Source organism: Monopterus albus, unplaced genomic scaffold (genome assembly GCF_001952655.1).
Source record: "Monopterus albus unplaced genomic scaffold, M_albus_1.0 scaffold26.1, whole genome shotgun sequence".
NCBI classification, from domain to species: domain Eukaryota; kingdom Metazoa; phylum Chordata; class Actinopteri; order Synbranchiformes; family Synbranchidae; genus Monopterus; species Monopterus albus.
In genome coordinates, this window is record NW_018127906.1 from 410,533 (window position 1) to 422,494 (window position 11,962).

The following is an 11,962-nucleotide window of genomic DNA, read 5'->3' on the forward strand; positions in this document are numbered from 1 at the left end:
ATAGCCACTACACCACTTCCTGCTACTATGCAAAACTGAAGCCAAAATATAGAGGCTGCCATCTTTTGTCACACATTTTGCAACCATATTACATACCACAGGGGAGCACAGTGATTAGTGCTGTTGCCTCACAGTAAGAAGGTTCTGGGTTTGAACCTGGGCCAACCCAGGGCCTTTCTGTGCAGTTTGCATGATCTCCCTGTGCCTGCATGGGTTCTCTCTGGGTACTCCAGCTTCCTCCCACAGTCCAAAGACATGCAGCTTAGGTTGATTGGAGACTCTAAATTGCCCATGGGAGTGAGTGAGTTTGTGTGGTTGTCAGTCCTGTGATAGACCGGTGACCTGCCCAGGGTGGACCCCGCCTCTCACCAATGTCAGCCCCCCCTGCGACCCTGTTCAGGAATAAATAGTACAGAGAAATTGATGTATGGATGGATTATGTGAGCTGCGGTAGCCAGGCGACAATCAAAATTGTCAAATAAGCTAAAATACATCTTTTTACATAGGCGGTGCAGCGCTCTCGCCACAGCGCCCCGGGTTCGAATCCAGGTTGTGTCAGGAAGAGCATCTGGCGTAAAAAACGCGCCAAATGTCAACATGTGAGTCGTCAGTGTGACGATTTGCTATGGCGACCCCTAAATGGGAATAGCCAAAAGTGTCTTTCTTACATCTTTTTATATACATCAAATAATTTATTATGAAAAAAAAAAACTTCAGAAAAATTACTTGTACACAAATCAGCATAATACATATCTAAAATGGCCGAAATCACCTTTGGGAAAAATATATTTGACTTGTACTTTGAATTCTTAGCTCGACTCATGTCCCATCTGTTAACATGTAAGGGGCGAGTTTTATGACCATACTGCAACCAACCACCAGGGGAGGACAGACTTGTGTGTTGACCGCTTCCGAGAGCTGCCATGTTTTATGGTAAACTGTATTCAAACATGTTAGACACATTTATTCAGGTAACACTAAAACAGATTAATCTTTGGCAAACTGCTTTAAATTTTATAAATGCATATGAATACTAGCTATGAATATGAATCCTGTTGATTCAGAGTGCAAGTGCAATGACTGTAACAATATTTCATCTACAAAAAGTAGTGAACATTAGTGATTTGTCCTCCACTACTCAAACATTAATAATATAAACACTTTTCTAGGCATTTTCTAGGTACCCCTGCATTTCTGTCAGATAGCACACACCACTTTCTCCCAGAAAATTGTTGCAATCACAAAGTCTTTTGGTATTCTCATGTTTATTTCTTCGGTTTGCATTGGAACAACATAAAAAGTAGAGAAAAAATCCAAATCCACAAAGAACTTCAAAAATGACCTGGACAGAATTTTTGACCCTCAACTTAATTTGATAGCACACCCTTTGGACAAAATAACATATCACTTGAGTTTCTTCTACCTCTCTACTAGACCACTCTTCTTTTGCCAGCTGCTCCAGGTCTTTCAGATTTGTGTATCAGAATGGGCTTTTTTCTTGTTGTTCCAAATAAACATGAGAATATCAAAGAATTTGCGAGTACAACAATATTCTGGGAGAAGTGGTGTGTTATCTGACAGAAATACAGGGGTGCCAATATTTCTGGTCATGAATAGTTGTGCTGAGTCCACTGATAATAATTATTAAGTTATGATGGACAGGGCAGACACTACTACTAACTATAGTAAACCACCACAACTACCTAGAATAAAAAGTCACATGCACATATATCAAAGCCACATTTCAGACTTTTCTTAGATAGTGGTGGAGATAATAAAACAAAAAGACAATATAAAAATTCAAAATAGAAACATATGAGTATGAACAGACTTCGTGTTTGAATGTTCATCATCGTTGTGAAAAGCCAACATCTGTCCAGTGATTTGTAGCTTCAGTGTCCCAGTGGCCAGTCATCGTACGTGCTGTACCGCTTCACGTGGATCCGACGGACACGCTCGCGGAGCTCAGCTCCTCCGGGCCCCTCCTCCTCCTCACTGTGAGAGCCACAGTTGTTGTAGCTTCGACGAGTGGCCTCCAGCAGGGAGTTATCGGGCAGCGGCATCACCTCATACAGCAAGGTGTTCAGAGTTTCCTCATAGATACGAGCTTCAGGAAACTCCACCTTATAGGAGAACAGACAGCATTTCTCACCCACATTGTCTGTCAACATTAGTTTACTACAAATTACTGCACAGAGTTAACTTTTATGCCAAAAGCATGCAATGACTTGAACTATTGTTTGTCAGGCATTTGATAGAATCATTCAGAGTACCATCTCCCACTGACATCATGAAGTGTGACATCCTTTCTTTACAAGTTTTTGAATGTATATTACTATTTATTTATTACACAATGCAATTTACAGTAGTGTTCATGTAGCGTTTTTGTGCAGAACTGATTCTGTAAACATGCAGCCAAGTACACGGAACACACTACAAATGCTGCAGTGTATTTCACACACACATACCAAGTCTTCTCCTAACCAGAAAGTTGACAGTTCATTTACCGTCTTCTCCAGTCCACATGTTGAAGTGTCCTTGAGCACAGCACTGAAGCCCCAGGTCCTACCAGTGATGTCACCAAGTGTGTATGCATGACTGCTTGGGAGTGTGAATGGGTGAATGGCCAAGTAGTGTGAAAGCGCTTTGAGTGTGCTGCAATGCATAGAAAAGTGCTGTACAAGTATAAGACCATATACTACACCCTTCTCCAGTCACCTCACCTGCATTCAAAAACTGACTGTGAGTCAATTTGTTACAGCATCAGCAACATCTTTATCTGTCCACGGTCTGTACACTAACATTGTTCTAGTAGTAGAATCATTAGGGTCAGGGGCTGGATCTGGAACCTTAATAAGTGGAAATATCTCAGCTTGCTCAGGTGACATTCATCTGGGAGAGATATTCGGCCACAAATTCTGTTTCAAACGATCAAGTATGAGAAACACCTGCACGCTGCACTGTGGAGGTATAGAGTGCTAAGTATTTGTGATGTCCTCGGTCATGTACGTGTTTATGTACATTAAATACAAAACAAATATCAAGGAATGACATGGTCTGGTGGCTTGTTGCTTTCACTAGTTATGTGTACAAAAATGCTCTTCTTGACATCCACCTTAATGTTTGGCAACTTTTTAAAATTTTTTTTTTTTTTTTTTACATTTCTGGAAATATCCAAGTTACAGTGACTGTGTTAACAGCTACAATCAGTTTCTTAAACATTCTGAAAATACTGTTACTTTTCAACAAGAACAATCTGGACATCAATATCATAAGGGTTTGTTTTTATCATTTATGATAAACTGTGGGTGTGTAGTGGAATGCATTCATTGTGATTTATAAAAGAAAAGTTATGTGCCAGTATACAAACCCCAATTCCAATGAAGTTGGACACTGTGCAAAACGTAAATAAAAACAGAATACTTCCAAATCCTTTTTGGCCCATATTTAATTGAATACACCACAAAGACAAGATATTTAATGTTCAGACTGATAAACCTCATTGTTTTTTTGCAAATATTCACTCATTTTGAATTTGATGCCTGCAACACGTTCCAAAAGAGCTGGGACAGGGGTATTTTTACCACTGTGTTACATCACCTTTCCTTTTAACAACACTTAATAAGCATTTGGGAACTGAGGACACTAATTATTGAAGCTTTGTAGGTGGAATTCTTTCCCATTCTTGCTTGATGTACGACTTCAGTTACTCAACAGTCCGGAGTCTTCGTTGTCATATTTTGCACTTCATTATGCGCCACACATTTTCAATGGGAGACAGGTCTGGACTGAGGGGCAGGCCAGTCTAGTACCCGCACTCAGATACCATCACAGATGCTGGCTTTTGAACTTTGCACTGATAACAATCTGGATGGTCCTTTTCCTCTTTAACCCGGAGGACACAAAGTCCATGATTTCCAAAAACAATTTGAAACGTGGACTCATTAGACCACAGCACACTTTGCATCAGTCCTTCTTAGATGGGCCTGGGCCCAGAGAAGCCGGCGGTGTTGTTGATGTATGGCTTTTGCTGTGCATGGTAGAGCTTTAACTTGCACTTGTAGATGTTGCAACAAACTGTGTTAACTGACAATGGTTTTCCGAAGTGTTCCTGAGCTCACGTGGTAATATCCTTTACAAAATTATGTCTGTTTTTAATGCAGTGTCGCCTGAGGGATCGAAGATCACACGCATTCAGTGTTGGTTTACAGCCTTACCACTTACATGCAGAGACTTCACCGGATTCTCTGAATCTTTTAAAGATATTATGGACGTAGATAATTAAATACCTAAATTCCTTGCAATTGTAGGTTGAGAAATGTTGTTCTTAAACTGTGGGACTATTTGCTCACACAGTTGTTCACAAAGTGGTGAACTGTGCCTCATTCTTGCTTGTGAATGACTGAGCCTTTTGGGATGCTCCTCTTCAAATCAAGATGCTCACTGGTTTCCAATAAACTTGTTCACCTGTGGAATGTTCCAAACGGGTGTTTTTTGAACATTCCTCAACTTTCCCACTCTTTTGTTGCCCCTGTCCCAGGTCTTTTGAAATGTGTTCATCAAATTCAGAATGAGTGAATATTTGCAAAACGCAATAAAGTTTATCAGTTTAAACATTAAACATCTTGTTTTTGTGTATTCAATTAAATATGGGTCAAAAAGGATTTGCAAATCTTTGTATTCTGTTTTTATTTATGTTTTACACAATGTCCCAACTTCATTGGAACTGAGGTTTGTAATTATGCAGATCTGATGGTGTACATCTTATTCACAATTTCACAGATCTCAGCTTTCGGTAAATTTGCATAAACAGCAAGGTCAGAATTCTCACCTACTCATGATCCAATTGTGGATCATGAGTAGGTGGAATTACTTATTTGTATGTTATATTAAGTATGGACTGGTACAAAATACTGAGTTTTATGAGTATGTGTCATAGTGCAGTGAAAGTTCATGTTCTGCCGTGGTAGCACAGCACAAAACTGACTTACTTAAAGCAGTCCATTGTGTACCTAATGCGCTCAAAAGTGTACAGGGGTGTGCTCAACTGCAGAGAACATCTTGGTAACAGCAGGAAGTGAACGTCATGACAACTGACAAGCAGGAGCACATTTGACAGTTATGTAGTACAGACATTATTCCATAGGGACAGTCTCCACTGTGGGGGTGGTTGCAGAGAACTTCTGGGGAGGCGCAGTGTGAGAAAAGAAACCAGAAAAAATAACTATAAACATCAAACTTTAGCTCAGCTATGTGTGGGGCAAAGTGGATCGATTTGCAGTACCTACTGCACAGTGAGAGAGGAGACTGAGTCTGGGGGAGCAGAGTCGGGAGGAAGTATGCCGATGACTATTTAGGATAGGATAATAAGGATAATCATCTTTATTGGCCAAGTATGTTACACACAAGGAATTTGTTTCCAGTATAGAACCGATGGCAGCCATCTGCGGTGCCACCTCAACCGACGGCTCCAACCACCGGGGGCAATGGGGGGGTTCAGTGTCTTGCCCAAGGACACTTCCACACATGGACTGCCGGCACCGAGATTCAAACCTTCAACCTTCTGGTTGGGAGATGACTGCTCTACCCACTGCACCACTGTTGCCTCCCCTTTAAAATATGGATTTTCATGTATCCTTCCTGATAATGCTCCACTGTCACAGAGTGTTAGGGTAGAGACACCTGCAAGCCGATGGCATTGTCGGTGAGAAAGAGACCACTCGGACTGGCTGATGAGCTTAGCAAACCAATGCACGAGAAGAAAACAGTAAAACTGCACAAATAGGCTTTACAACGTATGATTTTGTTGAATTAAGGTCATTTTAGAAAGGCTATTGTTGTGTCTGTTTTCAGTTTTTGAATGGACAGAGGATTAATTGGTAAATAATTTAGGTAAGAGTATCCCATTTAAGCGTGAATGTAGAACTTTGGATACAGTTTTTTTTCTTAAAGAAGCCAATACTTAATATGTATATATATATTTTTTGGGCATGACTGTATATACGGTATGTGCGGAGGCTTACATTCCCACACTTTGAAAACCCCTGCTCTAGGAGAAATGTATCTGAGAAAATTAAATTTCAAGAAGTCCTCCCCTCAATTACATAGAACCATACATAAAATTTTTTATCTTTATCTTTGTCAAAACCAGTGATTGTGACTTCTTGCGTCCTCACCTTGGTCTGTTTCTTCTCTGTGGCGTAGACGATGGAGGTACAGCACACCTCTGCCAGCTTGCGCCCCAGGCCGTAAAAGGACCAGCAGCAGATCTCGTCTCCAATCACATCTTTGATGAAGAGGACACGGCCATTGAAGCTGAGAGATAGCCTGTCAAACAGCTCAATGTTCTTCAACAGATTGTCATCTGAGTTACTGTTGAGACAAAAGCAAACTGGTGTGAAGCAGAAGTGCTTCAGCATTTACTCTGGGGCCTGTGACTCAAACTTGGTTAGTCCAAAGAAAAAGAGACAGAACAAAGGATGCAGTGGGACCACTGGAGGAAGGTTCCCTTACCTCGTGTAGGAATACTTGTTATTGCTTCTGTTGTAGACGAGCTTTACCACAGGCTATCAAAGAAAAAAAGATTTTTGCTTTAATATCTAAATGTGCCAACTATGAATTAACTTCAAGTATAATCCATTTGGTAGGAATACTATGACAAGAAAGCAGAAAATGTCCCTGTTAATATTTAGGTGTATTCCCATGAAGAAAAAAAGTAATGTTATCTTTACCTTGGAACAGTTGCTGAATAGTTGAGATCAACAGTTATGGCTAATGTTATTTTAGCTTTTAATTGACAAACATAATTTCCCCCAAAGATTAGTCACAAGAGCATTTTAATCTGGATTTTTATTATGGGGAGATACAGTATATATTATTTTTAGATTCAGTCATTATACAGGGTTATTCAAAAAGAATGAACCGATTTCATTACGCAATATTTTATTAAAGAAAAGTAATACAAAACTCCAGCCAAGTCACAAGTGTTCTACTCACAATCAACTTTTATTTCCTGTCTTACAAGTGTTCAATGTGGCCACCACCTGCAGCACGGGCAACATCAGTGCAATAAGAGAATTCCTCCCAGGCGCATATTGGCTTATCATGATCGATTGAGTTGATCGCTGTTGTTATTCGATGTTTAAGGTCATCGAGATTAGTGGGTAGCAGTGCAACATAAATGCGACCTTTTACATATCCCCACAAGAAAAAATCATTCCATGACGATGCTTGAGAACTGAAGCAATGCGTAATGAAATCGGTTCATTCTTTTTGAATAACCCTGTATATTCTTTATAATGCTTCAATTCCAGTGACTGCTATGTATTCACCTTGGTAGAAGACTGGATGAGCTTCTCCTCTTCCTTACTGGAGGTGACAACAGGGATAACACACAAGGCTTGCTCTTTATTCCCCTGTCAATCACAAATGAACATACATCAACAAGTTAGAGGTAGTTATAAATGTATTTAATACCGACAGTGTCTTCAGGCCAGACTAAATTTTAAAAATAGGTGAAAGTCGCATTTAAATGAAACTACATAGAGATTTAACTGTTCCAATTCAGCTCATGATGGGCAAACATTACAAACAAAGGTGCCTCCAGTAGTGAGGTAAAGTTGGGTTGAACCAACCAAACAGAGAAATGAGGGTGAATAAACTAGTAGTGTGCAACATTACACCCCTTGAGAGAATCTCCATTACTTTCCTGCCATCTTCCATTACTCTTCATTTCCATCAGAGGTTGACAAGTGTCATTTTGAGACAAGACAGCTTTGTATAACAGCTGTGGTTGCTGTTGTTCAGATAGCACTGACAGAGCAAACAAATAAACACACACACACAAAAAGACACACAAACACAAAGTCCAACAGTTGAAGGGTAAAATGGTAATAAACTGAAAAGTGTTTCTGTTATATTAATGTGGCTACACAAAATACATTGGGTGGACAAAGTAACAGAAACACCTGTCAGTATAATGCAGTACACTTCCACAGCAGCACACACTCAAGCTTCTAAAATGATCACACAGTTGATTTGACTTCTCTCCGAAACAGTTTATTCACAAAATGAACACCGTCACCTTCATGAAGGAGGATTTACTGCAGGACTGTTGGATCAGAATGACTTTCTTTTAGCTTGGTGTACTTAATAAACTGACCACTGAGTGTATACCATCTTCAGATATGTTAAAGATATGACTGAGATGAAGAGGTGCGAAATTTGAACTGTCAATATAGTTAACAGGGGAAAAAGATCTACTGCACTGCACTCGTTCAGAGCACATTATCTGTTAATGTCTAAAAAGTAAATTTGGTTACATCTCTAATGTACACTGTGCAAGGTGCACAGATGCCACAGATGCATGGCATATACAAGCTCACTGCTAGGGATATAATGATCCAACAAGCTGGATTCATCCTTTGATCAGACACCCCGCGATCTGATAATGATGCAAAATAATATAAACATAGATGTTTTGGGTGCTTTTACTTTGACAGTCACCGACATAAGTACACATTTCTGATGAAGCGCTGTTCTCTTCAAAGTGGACAACAAGCTCCAAGCGGTGCAGCTAGCATTCTGAGACTGGAAGTTCATGCTAATAAAAGTGAGATGTGAGCAGCGTTTGACCTGTTTAATCCACACCGACTTCAACCTCTGTGCAGCATCACAGTGGCAGTGACTGGACAAACGCAACGGAAAGAACAAATAGACTTGAAGCATAGAAAACATGGAGGCTCCAGGAGTGACGCATCTCACACATGTCTCTGAGTCAGTGTGGACTGACATATTTGATAGATTGGAGTTCTGTCTGTTGCTTGAGAGGGGCGAGTGACAAAACACTTTCTATGAGAATTGGAACCTGAAGCAGTCAGAAAAAATATACAGATAAAGTAAAAGCTCCCATCAGAAACAGGTTGTGAGTATGGAAGTATTCTTGACTGAAAAAGGACACACACAACAGAAAATGTAAATGTTATGTTTTAAACAAAACTCCCACTGCAATATAGGAAATATGTTTTTTTTTTCTCAGTTTTTCTGTATGTGTGACTGTAAATGCTTATCTCAAAAGAGTTTGTTGAATTGTAAGGTCATCATTGTTCCTTATTTGTATTTAAATAGCTCTTGAAAGTGAACAGAAGAGCTCAATTTGAAAAAAAATAATTTTTTGTTACATTATAAAAATATAATTATGTGAAATAGGCAGATAATATTGCTTGATATCAATCAAAGGCCCCTGACTCAAGATTGTATTGTGGTATATTTTTAAGTATCATCAATCATCAGATAACTGGCTAAGAGAAGCAATATAGGATCATATTGTGATGAAAGTGACAATTTACACCCTTACTCACTGCTACTTGAGCAAATTAATGTTGATAAGGCTGCACAGAGTGACACAGCATGTACATTTCTATAGTGGCAGCTGCTCATTTAGCACATGAAATGCATAATATAGGAGGGGGTGTAAGTAAGGTCTTGATAGTTTTTGCTACACAAGGGCATAAGGAACACCGTCACAATATCCTTTGCTCTGCATATTGTTCACACAACACTGCATGTAATGGACCTCTGGAGGTACGCTATGTGCTGTTCATTCATAAACTACTGGACATAATGATAAGGATAAGCATAATCACCTTTATTGGCCAAGTATGTTACACACAAGGAATTTGTTTCCGGTACAGAACCGAGGCAGCCATCTGCGGTGCCAACTCAACCGATGGCTCTAACCATCGGGGGCAACTTGGGGGTTCAGTGTCTTGCAAAATAAGCAGTATAAACAGGCAGTAAACAATGCAGAGACAAAGGAGTGCTCATTGTGAAACAAGACCTGTATATACAGACAGTCTAGATGCATTTTACTGATTTATATGTACAAGGTATTGTTAGGTATTTTTAGTCAGATAGATATTGGTCAGATACTTGTTGTATTAGGAATGTTTAGAGTAGACAGGATGTCTAGTTAGGCAGTCTCATGAATGCTGCAGGATGCTTATGGTCAAGGATAACTAGATAGAAAAGTTTGACTGTCAGCAGACAGGATGTTTAATATTATTATTATTATGATGTGTATAACTGTAGCCATAGCCATAATATTTTCTTATGTTTAATGTCATGACATGTCACTAGAGGTCGTGTTAGAATGTTTTTAGCTACACACCACAATCAACAGACACACACACATTGATTTGCTTCATGTTTTGACTATTGCCATGGTCAGCTGCAAAGCTGGCACCGGGACACATCATGGTTTGGCGTTCCTGTTAGTATGGGGCTAGCCCAACCTAAGTGATAAATGTATAGGTCTGTTGGGTTCAAGAGTTTTTCATCTTTCAGCTGTCTGCATGCATGTTGGAGGTGCAAGATACCTGAGCGTGTAATGTTAATTTTTTACCTGTGTTCATTGAATAAATCAGCACTGTTTTGAAGCTACTTGGACTGCCTCGTCTCTCAGAGTTAGCATGGTTAAAAGAATCGGAATGCTACAACTGGTGCCGTGACCCGGATGTATGGGCGTGTTCTAGGGAGAATGAGTGAGTCAGAACTCCAGGTTCCAAAAGTCCATGAATGGTTTTCTCAATACCACTTACTTGCTGCTGTTTGAGCGGGTACTGGGCTCGGTACACGGGCACAGCCCCTTCACGCAAAGTGGTCATGACAGGGACCACTGTGAGTAATCCGACGTCCGTGGGACCAGTGGACCAAAGAGATGGAGGCAAACTGTCCAACAATGTTTGTGTCAGTGGATGATCAATGTTTTCTCTCTTATGATTTCTGTTCAGTAAACACTTCTCCAGTGTTAATGTGAGCTGTGAGTTGTGCTCAACAGCATAGCATTGTGTCGAAGGAGAGAACTGCAACTGTGCATTTTGTGTGCACATCCAATCAATAGCTTTTAAACAGCTGTGAATCATGGGTCCAAGATTTTTTGCATCAGCTCCTCCTCTCACTAACAAAGCAATTTGAGGAGCAGAATTTTCAGACAACATGTACAAGTTTTGAAGGTCATCTGGCAGGTGAACCAGAGATGACACTCCTTCAGGCCCAACATACAGTTTTTTCACATCAACTGTATTTCGACTGACTGGTGCTCTGACAATCTTCTTATGCTTTATCTATTCCATTGTAAGAGGAGAGTCTCTGTTCTCTGATCTCTGTTCTCTGTTCCCTAACTACAAGATTATGTGTTTAAATACTACTCTATTCAGAATAATTGTAACATTAAATGATCCTTTAAATTGGGATGGTTTGTCTGAATTGATTTTGCCGGTATCACACTCTAGCCACGACACCGTCCAGAGGGGAGACAGTCAAAATTGTGTTTTCTGGACGTTTCCTTCAGTGTTCATTTTCTTTTTGCTGCTTTAGTTACAGTACACCATGCTGTTATTTGAGAATATTTTAGTGAATACAAATCTGTCAAAGATCAGAACATTTAATGTTGAATCCCCTATTGATGTAAACATTTCTGTGTAACAAAGGTTTAACACTTTCAACCACATATTTAAAAATGCATTCACAGCCAGAGCCTCACAGCTATGACTGAGCGTTCTACATCTTTCCCCACGACTAGATACTTTTCTTTTCTGATGCAGTTTTCAGTCATGTGTTTTGGTTTTATTCAGTGCAGCTGTCTGCACAGGTAGCATAATGGGTTGCATGCAGTCACGGTGCAATGACTACAACTAATTAATATTATTTTATTATCACTTCAGCTGATTTCTCAATTGTCAAAAAATTTGAGAAAGGCCCAAAATGCTCGTTGGCTGGTGTAAGAAGTACATCCTCTGCTGTGCCTTCTTGGTGATGGTCCTGATGTTGGATGTCCACTTCAGGTCCTGGGAGATAATGTAGCTGATACAGTGCTGCCAAGTATGGTGGGGGTAAGGTGGGGGGGCTCTTCCTGAAGTCCACTGTCATCTCCACAGTTTTGAGCGTGTTCAGCTCCAGGTTG

General features: G+C 40.0%; 1 protein-coding gene across 4 annotated transcripts in view; it reads right to left on the reverse strand.

Moving 5' to 3' along the window:
• Positions 1 to 721: 721 nt before the first annotated feature.
• tnfaip1 (tumor necrosis factor, alpha-induced protein 1 (endothelial)) overlaps positions 722 to 11,962 on the reverse strand; it is a 40,090-nt gene continuing 28,849 nt past the window's right edge. For all 4 annotated transcript variants that reach the window (XM_020595165.1, XM_020595166.1, XM_020595167.1 and 1 more), the window contains 4 exons: positions 7,332 to 7,415; positions 6,514 to 6,566; positions 6,177 to 6,372; positions 722 to 2,123 (listed from right to left, as the gene is read on the reverse strand). In XM_020595165.1, coding sequence (XP_020450821.1) covers positions 1,893 to 2,123; positions 6,177 to 6,372; positions 6,514 to 6,566; positions 7,332 to 7,415 — 564 coding nt within the window. In that variant the 3' untranslated portion in view covers positions 722 to 1,892. The remainder of the gene's footprint in view (positions 2,124 to 6,176; positions 6,373 to 6,513; positions 6,567 to 7,331; positions 7,416 to 11,962) is intronic.